At 33.9% G+C, this 14,185-nt stretch overlaps 1 protein-coding gene across 2 annotated transcripts; it reads left to right on the forward strand.

The window, feature by feature from the left end:
* Nucleotides 1-52: 52 nt before the first annotated feature.
* Nucleotides 53-13,600, forward strand: MFSD8 (major facilitator superfamily domain containing 8). 2 transcript variants are annotated; one of them, XM_026667014.2, is made up of 12 exons: nucleotides 53-482; nucleotides 2,914-3,005; nucleotides 4,032-4,075; nucleotides 5,568-5,808; nucleotides 6,499-6,612; nucleotides 7,064-7,208; nucleotides 8,298-8,356; nucleotides 10,110-10,218; nucleotides 11,156-11,290; nucleotides 11,532-11,635; nucleotides 11,719-11,975; nucleotides 12,651-13,600. In XM_026667014.2, exons 1-12 carry the CDS (start codon nucleotides 406-408, stop codon nucleotides 12,864-12,866), a joined length of 1,593 nt encoding a protein of 530 aa, XP_026522799.2. In that variant the 5' UTR covers nucleotides 53-405; the 3' UTR covers nucleotides 12,867-13,600. The 2 variants fall into 2 exon arrangements, with proteins under 2 accessions (XP_026522799.2, XP_026522801.2); XM_026667016.2 differs by lacking the exons at nucleotides 53-482; nucleotides 2,914-3,005 and adding an exon at nucleotides 3,535-3,731.
* The last annotated feature ends 585 nt before the right edge of the window (nucleotides 13,601-14,185 follow it).

A 14,185-nucleotide genomic window follows, 5' to 3' on the forward strand; every position in this document is an offset into this window, starting at 1 on the left:
AGTCCAAAGTGTCCAACCTTGGCAACTTTAAGGCTGGAGGACTTCAACTCCCAGAATTCCTCAGCAATGTACCACTGTCCTATGCAGTTGCCTTGACTCGCTTTATTGTGGTTGCTGTTTGGCCACGTGACAATTGCTTTGCTGGCTGGGGAATTCTGGGAGTTGAAGTCCTCCAGGCTTAAAGTTGCCAAGGTTGGACACCCCTGGGGTAGTCCACAGGTACCACTGTCCTATGCAGTTGCCTTGACTCGCTTTATTGTGGTTGCTGTTTGGCTACGCGACAGTCGCCTCTCGCCTCGTCCCGGAAAAAAAGACGAGGCTTCAGGGGCTCCCTTGGCAGAGGGAAGATTTAGGGTTGGCTCTACGTATAGGGGAGGTTGAAACTCGGACGTTTCGAAGTTGGCAATGGCTGCTGCTGTTCTGGAGCCCGCAAGCAGCGAGGACTGGGAGCAGCCTCTTTTGAACGGAGACGGAGACGAAAGGTGCATAGATGGGCGACCGCGCTTGGCTCTTATTTGCCAGGGGGAGTCTTTTCGGCCTGAAAGAGCGGGATGTGTGTGGGGGAGATCCACTTGGACTCCAGAAGCGATGGAGTCACAGTCCTCTGTATCGGCAACTCAAGTTGTCTCACGCTGAAGGTGCTGGGAATTGTAGTATAAATGAATTCAGCTTTCTTGTAAGCTGCTCGCCTTGGTGCGTAAGGAGAGGCCTGTAGTAATCGGTGTTAGTGAAATTAGCCTTGAAACTCAGATTTAAGAATTTCTATATGAATATAAGAAACCAAAACAACTGATGGTGATATCCTATAGGCAAGTAAAATCGGTGGTATCTGTTTAATATAAGTGATACAGGTATTTGTATTTATGTGTAATGTGTTTTATTAGCGTTGTATATCAGATTGCATGACATCTGTAGATGGCAGAGGCTAAATAAATCTGTGTTAAAGAATCTTAATCAATTTTTGACCTACTGTCTGTGGCATTGTTAATAAAATATGTATGGAAGGTCAAGGTGGTTTATTGATAAGGCACAGTAGGTGTTTTTGTATATATTTAAATGGGGTGTGTGTACTTGAAACAGACTTTTTGTTTTTTTTATATTCAGATCTCTTAAGTTTTTAGACTATGGTATGACAAGGGTCTCCAACCTTGAAGACTTGTGGACTTCAACTCCCAGAATGGCTGGCTGAGGAATTCCGGGAACTCAGGTCTACAAGTCTTAAAGTTGCAAGGTTGGAGACCTCTGCCCTATGCCAATATTGAATAGTGTTTTTTAGGGTGTTTATTGCATAACATTGTTTGTGAAAGCCAAATCTGACTCTAGGTTCTGCCTCAGTTTACCTTCCCAATAAGCAACTGAGTCGGAAGATCATTGAAAAGCAGCTTATTAGGGTACCCTGATAAAGTGGGGTCTCTATGTAAAAGGGAGAGAAAATTTTGAGTCCCATGTTCCCCTCCTTTTTATAGTTAACACAAAGAAAATGTAAGAGGAAAGTTGATTGGACAGAATAAAAGCAACCTCCTCTTTGCATAGGAAATCAATTACATGTAGTCAAACATGTTCTATAATCCTATAATATTTCACAATGTTCACTAAAATGAGGTCTGATGTCAGAAGTGGTGTAATTGTAGGGAAAAGGGTTATTTAGAGTTCATAAAAGAGATAAGCCAGACCCAAGTTGTACTAACAAACTTATCTGGAGGTAGTCTCCAGCTTGTTCATCAGTTTAAGAATGTTAAAAGCTAATAAATCTGAACATAATTTTAAAAGAGAAAATAAATCAAATTAAAATACAAGGTAACTATGTTAGTTAACAAATAACAAAACCCATGTTATTTTCCCCTTATTTGAGTGTATTAAGTGTATATATTTTTTATGTTTTTTCTTTAGAGGGAACCCTGATTAATCTTGGGGAGTTTAGTGTGGCACCTTAAATTCTTGACAGTCCAAGCCCTCCTATGACCCTTCTTAAAGCACAATACTGTAGATGCTTTCTGTCCAATGTAAAATAGAGAGGAGTTATGACTCCTGATCTTGCAAATATTTTTGTGTATGCAGCCTAGGTCTGTATATATTTATTTTTAATAAGTTTATATAGCCACCCAATTTGCAAATTGTGACTGGGTCATCATCTTGTTTCATAGAGGATTTTTGCAAATTGCATGCCAATATTTCTTGTCCTAGCCTACATCAAAGGGGTTGACATCAATGTTAAAAATTTCTTCAATTTCTGTGTTTCCTCATGACAAAGTTATTGCCTGCTCCCTCCTTAACACACCAGAATCTCAACACCTGCATTGTTCCTCCAGGTCAAAGGACCCCATATCACCTCCAGATAATGTAACCACTTTTTTGTAATGCATTTACCCAGCATTCAGTGCCCTTGTGCCAGTTATCGAGCTGCTTCCCGTCTCCAAATCATACAAACATACAAATCTGACAGCTTACTTTGTTCTCAGCTGGGATAGCTGGAAGTCTAAATACGATTAGGGGAAGGAGCTGATATCTACATTCCAATCAACTCTATCCTCTGAACATTTGCTGTAAACTTCTTAATGCATAAACTGCTGTCCAGTATGATCCCCTACAACTTATGCTCATGTCTTTGATATTTTCTACCCAAATTTAGGATTTAGCATTTGTCCATATTGAAATTCATCCTGATGTATTTGTGTCCAATTCATGCTTTGTATAGCAATTGGTGAATTTGACTTCTGTAAAATAGAACAGGGCATTGCCAATACATGATGACATGCATCAGAGAGTGATTTCAATCATACCAAAATAGGAATAAATTATTAAATGTAAATATAGTAACATATAGTCCTAACACTTGAGTTAGAATTTGTTGAAGAATGGTGAGTATTTGACACATTACCATTAATCTCATTAATATTACAATATTGTTTACAGATCTAAGGATGTTATGGAAACATTGCAACATTACAAGAGTCGATGGAGATCCATTCGAATAATGTATCTTACAATGTTCTTCAGCAGTGTTGGTTTGTAAAATTGGCTAACCAATCATTGTTTTAATATAACAGTGTTATGTTGATTAATTTGATATTAATTAAAATGTGTAGAAATTCTTATATAGCAAACTGTTTTATTTAATTTTTTGGCTCATTTGTAGGTTATACTCAGTAATCTATTTAGGATTTAGCAAAAACAAAATAATACTAGACTATAGCATTATCAACTAACCCAAAAGGAAAAACAACTGTCACAATAAAAATACTCAGGAACTTGTTCATAAACATGTAGGGACCAGGTGGAATTATGCCTGGCTGAAGCAAACGTTCAGCAGAATCAATAGCATGGTTCTATTTCCAATATATTCTGTGTCCATGCTGATGAAGGTAATGCCACTAAGTATCTGTTGTAATATGTAAAATAATTTTTAGCATATTGGAGTCTGATTGGGCTAGATATTCCATTATTTTCCTCACTTTTTTTTTAAAAAAAGGTCAGTGTTCATAAGCTCTCTTATGTAGTTTGCCTTGACTTTTTCTTAATATTGTGGTTTGTGATAAAATGGTATGAAGTACCTTCTAGATTTCTGGATCACCTTGTATAATGGATGATAACTAATGAAGTCTTTTGTGGGGTTTCATTAAAAGAAGCAGAAGAATGTGTACAATACATTAAAGAGTTTTCACAGTGATATAGTACCATGGAAACAGTTCCACATATGCACCTACCATTGACTGAATTCCTTTTTCTTGAAGGTAGATATTTTAGGATGATACATATTCGCTTCTGTAGTTAAACTATATAACCAAGTGTCATTGGATAAGGTGTAGCTTTGTTATAGATAGTTTAATTTTCTTAGAAATATCATTAAAGTTTGCAAGACAAGGTTAAACATTCCATCTAAAATTATTTGGAGTTTTTGAACTTTTTCTTTTTCCAAAATAACATAACTCCATTTTTTTTGTATGGAATTCTGTATTTTTATTTCTCTGAATATGGTCAGTAGATGACAAAAAAGTACTGGAGAAAAATAACTAAACTACTTTATGTTGCAGGTTTCTCTATTGTCATTATGTCAATATGGCCCTATCTTCAACAGGTTTGTGAATCACCTAAATTTTTACTTGTGTGATACTAACTTAGGCATCTGAGAGCTGTAGTGGTATGGTATCGTGATTAAAGCACCAAGCTAGAAACTAGTTTACTGGGAGTTCTAGTCCTGCTCTCAGCACAAAGCAGCTAAGTGACCTTGGGCCACCCTCTCTTTCAACCCTAGAAAGGAGGCATAGGTAAACCATTTCAAAAAATATTGCCAAGAAAATGTATATTCCCCCATCTTTCCCCTCTACTAATGAAATAGTTTTAATTGACGGGAATGGATTGCAATTATTTCCTGGTCTTACATAATAATTTATGGTTCTGATTTGATTTTTTAAAAATCCAGATTATGGAGGGAGAATTGTATGCTGCTTACAGTTATTACAATGGCTTTATAAATAAAATATTTTTGTTCAAAGATTATTTTACATAATATACAGATAGTCATTGACTTACGACCACAATTGAGCCCAAAATTTATGTTGCTAAGCGAGACAGTTATGTGAGTTTTGCCCCATTTCATAACCTTTTTTAGCACAGTTGTTAAGTGAATCACTGCAATTAAGTTAGTAACACGTTTGTTAAGTGAATCTGTCTTCCCCATTGATTTTGCTTGTCAGAAGATTGCAAAAGGTGGTCCCATGACGTCAGGACATAACAACCATCATAATTATTTTCTGGAGAAATATAAGATGGTGAGATATAGGAGAGCTTAGGTTTTAGTGTAATGGTGCAATCAGTTGCGTTACAACACAGTTAAAGAGGACAAGTGCCATAATTTGCAGAGATTCATGTTTTGGAAAAGAGGAACAGCTATAATAGAAACGTACCGAAGAGTAACAGTTTAGGTGTTGGACTAGGATTTGGAGGAACAGGCTCACGCCCACTGTCAGTTATGGAAGCTGATTGGGCGACTGAGCCAATCAACATCCTCACCCTAACCTATTTTAGAGAATTGATGTTTTGATTGCCATTTTTAAGTTCTTGAGCAAAATATGTTTATAAATCTAAATAATAAAGAAAAAGAGGAAAGTGCATGACATCAATCCTTCAAAATATTTTTTGCCATTGATCCTTTTCAAATTGTACCAGCCACCCAATGATATATAAATTATTCAGCAACCATTCATTTACCATTTGGAATGTGTATCCTTATCTCCTTATGGTGATGCTGCTAAAAATCCTATTGTTGTAACTATTATGTGGGCAGGTAGTGCTTCATAGACTAGTTTTAAATTAAAACTTCAGTCCATGCTAGTTTAACAGTGTTATTCCATAAGTTATTAATAAGCTTAATTTAGCAATTAATAGTCTGCAAGATGTAATATATAAATGCTGGGTCCTCTAATTTAGTCTTGTAATTAAAAATGTTCTCTTCATTAATATTTACCTATATTTTAGTAGCATAATATCTGTTAGGATTGAATATTTTTAATTACGGTGTCCTACTGATTAATAAAGTATTGCTGAAATTGTGTTTATGGTTTCCGTAGATAGATAAAACTGCAGATCCAAGTTTTCTGGGCTGGATTATTGCTTCATACAGCATTGGTCAGATGATAGCTTCTCCATTCTTTGGAACGTGGTCTAATTGCAGGCCAAGAAGAGAACCTCTCGTGGTTTCAACTGGTATTTCAATAGCTGCCAATTTCCTCTATGCTTATGTCCATTTGCCCCCTTCACACAACAAATACTACATGCTAGCTGCTCGAGCATTGGTGGGGTTTGGTGCAGGTAATTTTAGAAATATTTAAAGTTTGCTAGATTAGTACGGTAGCTATATGTATTTAAGGCAATTTAGCTGTTCATTAGAGAAATCAAAATCTCAGGCCCTTGAGATATTTCTACCCCAAGTTGGCACTCAAAACCTCTTGAGTAAATGTATAATGCTGATTGTCTCAACATATAGATTGAAAGGTTTTCCAGAATCCTACTTACTAATGTTTGTGCCATGGCTTTCTGTAGGATTAGAGAATCAAAATATAATATTCTAAGTAAGAGACTCATCAGAGTAGTAAAGATTCCCTGAGATATCAGTTTAAAAGTACTTGTCATATTTTATGGATTTTTCTCATATGAAAAAAAATTCAAGGAACTTACTACCAATCAAAGGCAATTTACTCAGATTTCACACCTGAGTGATGCTATGAAATAATTATTCCTGATTAATTTCAAGTTTCTAAAAGATTTTCTGAAGCACATTGATATTTCTGAATAATTGTTTTCAAGAGAAAGGTTCTTTTGCATCTTTTTAGTTATTAATTTCTGTAGTAACAAGACCTATTAAAATAGATTTGGTGAGCAGACAAAATACCAAGATTTTGCATACTATCTTGTTGGGCTTTTAGCTACCTTATGCGTATGGTTAAAATATATATATGTGCCTTAGGTTTTCCAGATAAACACTGTTTTGTTTTGTTTTAGGAAATGTAGCAGTAGTTCGCTCATATATTGCTGGTGCCACCTCTCTTACTGAAAGAACTAATGCCATGGCAAATACTAGTGCTTGCCAGGCAGTGGGATTCATACTGGGACCAGGTATAAATCTATATTGTATTCTCAATTTCTTCAAACGATTCAGTTGCGGGAGAAAAATATTTTAATCTATGTGTACATATTTAAACTGCAATTTGCTACATAAAAACATAGTAAGAGTACAGGACTATTTATAAATGGGGCTTGAGTTTTAAGGAATAGAATGTAGTGCCAGTTTGACTTCAGATAATTTTCATTTAGTTTTTTTACAGACAGTTTATTATTAAATAAAATTTGAAGCAGTGCGTGTCAAGGAAAAATATTAATATAAACTAAAAGAACTATGTAACTTATTTGGGAGTTTTTAATCAGAAGTTGAATATTAATTCATTTTTTTTCATTTATTTAATTAGATTTTCAGCTGCTGCAATAAAATTTCTATATTTTTTTTATAACTAACATCAGGTATACTTACTGTTAAAATTCAGTTGTATAAACTTATGTTTTCTCTTAGTTTTTCAGACTCTCTTTTCACTTATTGGGGAAAAAGGAATCTCATGGAAAGCAATTTATCTTCAATTGAACATGTACACAGCTCCAGTTTTATTTGGAAGTCTTCTAGGAATTATTAATATTGTTCTGATAATTGCTGTATTTAGGTAATTGGAAATTTAAAAACTTGTTAATATTTATAAGAAAGGTCTTTCAATTTGTACATAAAATCTCTGTTCAGAGTAGAATAGAATAGAAATAATAGAATAGAATAGAATAGAATAGAATAGAATAGAATAGAATAGAATAGAATAGAATACTTTATTGGCCAATTGTGATTGGACACACAAGGAATTTGTCTTAGTGCAAATTCTCTCAGTGTACATAAAAGAAAAGATACATTCATCAAGAGGCAAGAATTATAAAGTACAACACTTAATAATAGTCATAGGGTACAATTAGCAATCAAATCATACTAGGAAACAGTCAATATAAATTGTAAGGGTACAAGCGACAAAGTTACAGTCATACAGTTACAAGTGGGAGGGGATGGGTTATAAGGAGTGATGAGAAGATTAATAGTAATAGTAGTGGAGACTTTGTAAATAGTTGGACAGTGTTGAGGGAATTATTTGTTTAGCAGAGTGATGGTGTTTGGGGAAAAACTGTCCTTGTGTCTAGTTGTTCTGTTGTGTAATGCTCTATAGTGTCGTTTTGAAGGTAGGAGTTGAAACAGTTTATGTCCGGGATGTGAGGGATCTGTAAATATTTTCACAACCCTCTTTTTGACTTGTACAGTATACAGGTCCTCAATTGAAGGCAGGTTGGTAGTAATTGTTTTTTCTGCAGTCCTAATTACTGTCTGAAGACTGTGTCTGTCTTGTTGGGTTGCATTGCTTAGTCCATTTAGTTTCTTTAGTTCTTATTATGAACCAAGAAAAGAACGAAAGGAGTAATTTGTGGATTTTGTACTTGTTTTTAGTATTTCTTGATCAATAATACTATGATAGATCTTAGTTTGATAAGTTTATTAAATCTTATCAATGAGTATAATTCTCTAAAATAACATACAAGTGCTTCTATTCTATTCTCAAGTTATTTATACAGAGTGTTTATAAGACTTTATCCATAAAACAAGATGTTGCATAATTGAATTAACAAAGAATTGTGCCAGATAACATTGTTTCAACACAAACTGTCAATTATATTGAAAGTTTCTTTGGTATATTCAATTATTGTTGTTGTTTAATTTTTAGAGAGCATCATGTAGATGACTTGGGACGACCACAAAATAGTATTAATACTGAAACTGAAGGTAATTCGAAATATATTTTAATATACTTGCTAATATAGGTAGGAATAGTGTCAAATCATAATGTGCAAAGGATGTAGGTGATAGCTTTTGGGATATATATTTGAAGTCTGAGCAATTAATTGCAACTTCAAATCAAGTTTATTAGATTTGGTGATTCACAAGCACACACTAATGGTTGCAATTTATTGTGGATAGGGATATAGCTGCAGTGAAAATGAATTCCTATGTCAGTATTATTACAATGCAGTTTCTAGATAAATATTAATATCTAAATATACACTAAAATTCTAAAGGAAAGTATGAAGGAATCTTAAAGTATCAAATTCTAAACATGCTGCAGAAAGTGAGCAATGTACCTGATCTTTGTAGACCCCTCTATATTCTTAATGAAAGAAAAATCTTTCAGCCCAATTTGGAAATAGCTATTTATTTATTAGATTTGTTTGCTGTCCATCTTGCTCTGGATGGCTTATAACATTAAAAGCCAATAAAAGGTAAATAAATAAGTAAAACAAGCATTTCTAATAACAATAAAAATTACAATTCAGAGACAGAGAGGAAGGGAATAAGAGGTGCAGATGGGGAAAGTAGGATCTTCTCTTAATCCATCAACCATCTCCAACATGATACATCACCATTGGGGCCCCAGGCCAACTGGCAGAACCAGGTCTTCAGCCCCTTATGGAAGATCAGAAGCCTGAGACTGGATCTCATCTAGGGTAGCAAGATATTCCAAGGCCATGGCAGAAAAGGCTCTTCTCCAGGATCCCACCAGCTTAAATTCCTTGACTGATGGGACCTGCAGCATGTCTTTTCTGCCACTATGGATGGGGCAGGCCATCCCATTGGGATGAGATGGTTCCTAAGATAACATGTACCCATGCCATGCAGGGCTTTAAAGATGATAATCAATATTTTGTATTGTATCTGGAAGCAAGCTGGCAGCTAGTGCAGCTCATGGAACAGCAGTGTAACATGGGCCACTGCCCGCAACACCGCAGCAGTTATAGCTTCTGAATGCTCTTCAGGTATAGCCCTATATAAAGCACTTTGCAGTAATTCAAGCATCAGATGACCAAAGCTTAAGAGACTGAGTGCAGGGACTTCTGACCCAGGAAAGGGTGCAACTAATGCACAACACAAAGTTGTGTAAAGATCCTTCTAGCCATGACTGCTATCTACACTTTGACAAGTTATTAGTCCAAGAGAACTATCATTGTTTAGGCAACAGAACAAAACAAGTGTTAGGTCCACAATTATATGCCTCCTGACATCAGTCACTTTCCAGATTAGGAAACTTCTGAAATTGGTTGAACCACAGGTTCTAATTTCATGTACATCAGAAACTTATTTATCAAGTCCCAGATATCTTCTACTATGGTAATGGGAGGAGAGAATGCATAGCTTGAATTGTATTTGTCAATGTGATTAACAAGATTCATGAACTCTGCTTTTTTCATGCAAATATTGCAATAAATTGGAAAGGTGCAGTTAACCAGAATTCTAATGTACATGCTAGATTCATTATCAGCTGTAGTGCCATGTTGTAATAAATGGGAAATTATACTTAGCTATAGCTTTCTGTCTTGTTCTGCCATTAAAAGGGAGCTAAAGGAGCTGCATGTCCTCTATGTCCATAAATCTCATGAATATTTCATGAACTAAGATTTTTTCAAAATAATTAAAATAATTGCATCTATATCAACGCTATTTAGGTCTTTATTTTATTGGCTACCTTTTATTTAAAATACAGAAAATAATGAAGTGGTTCAAGATAATCAGCGATACATTGATCATGTGGCTGTGGTATCAACAAACTTTCTTTTCTTTGTTATCCTATTTATTTTTGCAGTTTTTGAAACGTAAGTATTTGGTTTTTTGTATCTTTTTTTAAAAAAATGATCTTTCTTACATTTCTTCATAATTTTGTGAATAAGGTCGGCTGCAACAGCTTTTTCTTACTACCGTAACAGATTTAATACATCACTTTCAGCCTTCCTATTATTTATTTATTTATATCTCGCCTTTATTACTTTTTAACATGTAACTCAAAGCAGTGAATATATCCAACACACCTTTCTCCTATTTTCCCCCACAACAATACTGTCAGGTGGGTCAATCAACTGTCTGTCTTGGCTAAAATGGAACTTGAATTCATGGTTTCCTGATTTCTAGCCTGTATGTATAATTAAATTAATTTTATATTCAGAATTCAGAATAAATCACAAGTTAAGTTTTTAAGAGAAAATTTCACAGAAGGATTACACATGCATTATCAGAGAGAAATTTATCAAGCATATACTTTAGAAAATAATTTATAGTCCAACTGGATAAAATAATATTGTTCTAGCAGTAAATATAGAAATGGCATCTCATAAAATCATGTTTTTATCTAATTATATAATTTATACATATTCAACTATATTGTCATACATTTCTAATTAGAATTTTTTCTTCACATAGTTTTATGTAACTGTCAATTTTCTTGCACTTGCTATTTTTCTTCATATACTATATTTTTTGTGAAATGTTAATCTCTTTCAGTGTTCTGCATAAAATTTTATTATAAAAACTTACAATTTGTATTTTAGTCTTTATTTTTTCTCCAAGGACCAATATTTTTCTTTAAATGATTTTGAATTTGAAACATTTCTATTTGTAGCACTTGCTTTTTGTAATATGTTATTAGTACAAATGCTTCTTGCAGTTTTTATTCTCAATTAGATAGTTGGTGAACACTGAAATTCAGAAAGTTCTCTACTATATTTAATGTAATACATCTTTATTATATTTTTTTAGCATAGCTACACCGTTAACAATGGATATGTATGCGTGGACCAGAAAAAAAGCGGTGGTTATCAATGGCTTAATTCTTGGTGCTGTTGGCATTGAATCAGTGGTTGTGTTTTTATCAGTTAAAGAACTTTCTAAAAGGTAATATGTTCAAGTTATACTGTTTCAGTACAATATTTATTTCCACAAAATCTGATTTAAAAAAAAGGGATAAGTCCTAAAATACAAATGGCTGTGGGGAAATGCATTTCTCCAATAGTGATCTATTTACCTAATATCGCTGATACTTAAATCATTTCAAACAAAGGACTCGGGTTTTGAATATGGAAAATTTTCCTTGAATAAAATATGGGTACTGTAATTTTATTTCATTATTCAACAGGATTGGTGAACGTGCAATCCTTTATGGAGGTCTAGTCTTTATCTTGGTTGGATTCTTTGTTCTGTTACCTTGGGGAAATCAGTTGCCTAATATCCAATGGGCAGGTATAAATTTAAATGTTTGAATTATTTTAAGATCTTTGATGAATACATGTGGCCATATATGGTATTTATTTGTATATTTTCAGACATAAGGAATAATTCTACTCCAAGAAGGATTTTTGGTGAAACCTTTGCATTTTTGTGGATGTCACAAATTGAATTTTCATCCAATAATACATCTGAAGCAACAGGATGTCCTAGTATACAAACTTGGTGCACTTATACTCCAGTAATTCATCTGGGCCAGTATATCACTTCCGACATTCTAATAGGATTGGGTTATCCAGCCTGTAATGTGATGTCATATACTCTGTATTCAAAAATTTTAGGGCCAACACCTCAGGTAAGATTTAAATTTAGGCAGATATTTTTTTAACAGGTTTAACAGTTTTGGAAAATAAGTTGCCAAGTGGTAGATTACTGAGCTTGGGATTGGTTTTTGTCATGCTTTGGTTAAAGGATAGAACTACATAGCATCAGTATATTTTATCATCTAGCTCACATGATTTGGTGCAATATAGCTATGAATTGCTTCCTGTAATAGTCTTACTTCATCAAAAAACTTTTTTATCCCTTCAGATTATCAAAGTTTTTAGTAAAGCTGAGCTACTGAATGTTTTGTGCATGAGAGTCAGATTTTTTCAGGACAGCAATAATTTACTAAAAGCTATTATTGTTATCCTACAGGGACCTGGCTCTTCCATCAGGCCTTGGGCAGAAGAGTTTCATGAATTTATGAATATGCTACAATCTGTTTTAAATTTTGTATTTCCTTAAAGATTGATAGTTTGTTCTTTTAATATTATACTATTTTTAACTTAGCTTATATGCCACCTTGAGTTGTTTGACAATCAGGCCATCTCATAAATCCTAATACTGCTACTGCTATTATTACTAATGATGATGATAGTGGTGCTAATTTGCTAATGTCAAACTGGGAGAATGATAGTAGATTTTGTTTGAATATTTCAGGATTAAAACCTGTCATTAACACTAAACTCAATCTGATCTATTTTAGGGTATTTATATGGGATGGCTAACTGCTTGTGGAAGTGGTGCACGTATTCTGGGCCCGGTATTTGTCAGTCAACTCTACAGTTCCTTAGGACCCCGCTGGGCATTTGGTTCCATCTGTGGAATTGTCGTTCTTTCTCTCTTACTACTTGAAGTGGTGTACAAAAGACTTATTGCATTTTCAATCAGATATGAGAGCCTACAAGAACAGATCTCCTAACTACCTCTGCTCAGTCTTGTTCTACTTTATTTGCTCTTTTCAGTATTTTGCATCTTTGGCAGATGGTTTATAGAATTATCATTCACCTGGGCTGATAGTATTTCTATCACCAGATTTATATCAGTTTAATACTGGAAATCTACTGTGATACAGTAGATGTTATTATTTTGGAGCATACTTTTAAGAGATGGCACTAGTTCTAATTATACACAATGGATATACAATATTTAAAATACATTGATTCTGTGAATCGTGTCTTAAATTAAACTTTTTAAATTGAACTTTAAAAGGCTATTTATTCTAACAAAGTTTTATGAGAATGATTAATGTTTATGCATTTTTATCATTGGTTGGCTATTTAAATTGAATGTATTTTAAGTAAAACAGCAGAAATTAATGCTGATATTTTATAACACATAATTTATTTTGGGATTTCCCACTCATTCAATGTATATTTTATATTTTAAAAAATGGTTCAAATAATATTAATATTAATAATAATATTAATGGTTCAAGATTAAAAATAAAAATAGTGTATGTTGATATAGCACTTGTAAGAGATAAGCACTGAAACTGATAGAGTCCTCAGATTTAATAATTGGAGGCTACTGAGGTAGATATCTAAGGTTTCCACTATTATGCTAAGAATCTAAGTCACTGCTTTCCTCAACAGTAAAACTTTAACCTATTATGAAATGTCTTCATATTAAACTGAAAAAAACTTTAAATGGTAATTGCCCAGTGTTGAAGTTACCTTTATTCCTGATTGTGCAAAAACTTTAAATGGTAATTTCCCAGTGTTGAAGTTACCTTTATTCCTGATTGTGCAACAGTGTAAGCAAATTGATTTTAGATTTTCTTAAAAATTCAACCTTTTTCATCTTAAAGCTATTTTGCAGTTCCATATCTCATAAGCAGGACTTCCAGATCGCAAATCAGAAATCTGGTGATGTCAGATGTTGCTGAGACTCAGGAGGAGAAATTGAGATAGCGCGTCCCTGGTGATGTCACAGAGGTGGGGTTCTCGTTGCGTAGCACATCCTTTCATTTATTTGTAGATTACTTACATGACATGTTTGGTAACAAGATTTTGGCTAGGGGTATAGAAAATTGTGAATTCATAAATTGTTTTGTACTTGACACAGCTGGCATCAGTTGATTGTTCTCTTAAATGAAATGAGTTTCATTCTGAAACAAAATGAAATACTATAGGGCTATCTGGTTCCAACTAAATACTAAAGTGTGGATATCAGGGCTGAACTGTTTGGTGGGAAGGTAATGAGAATGGGAAAAAGTCATAGATAGCAATGACAGATCAG

This window comes from Notechis scutatus, chromosome 4, assembly GCF_049901735.1.
Source record: "Notechis scutatus isolate UNSWTSFEM ecotype Mainland chromosome 4, rNotScu1.2, whole genome shotgun sequence".
In the NCBI taxonomy this organism is placed as follows: Eukaryota; Metazoa; Chordata; class Lepidosauria; order Squamata; family Elapidae; genus Notechis; species Notechis scutatus.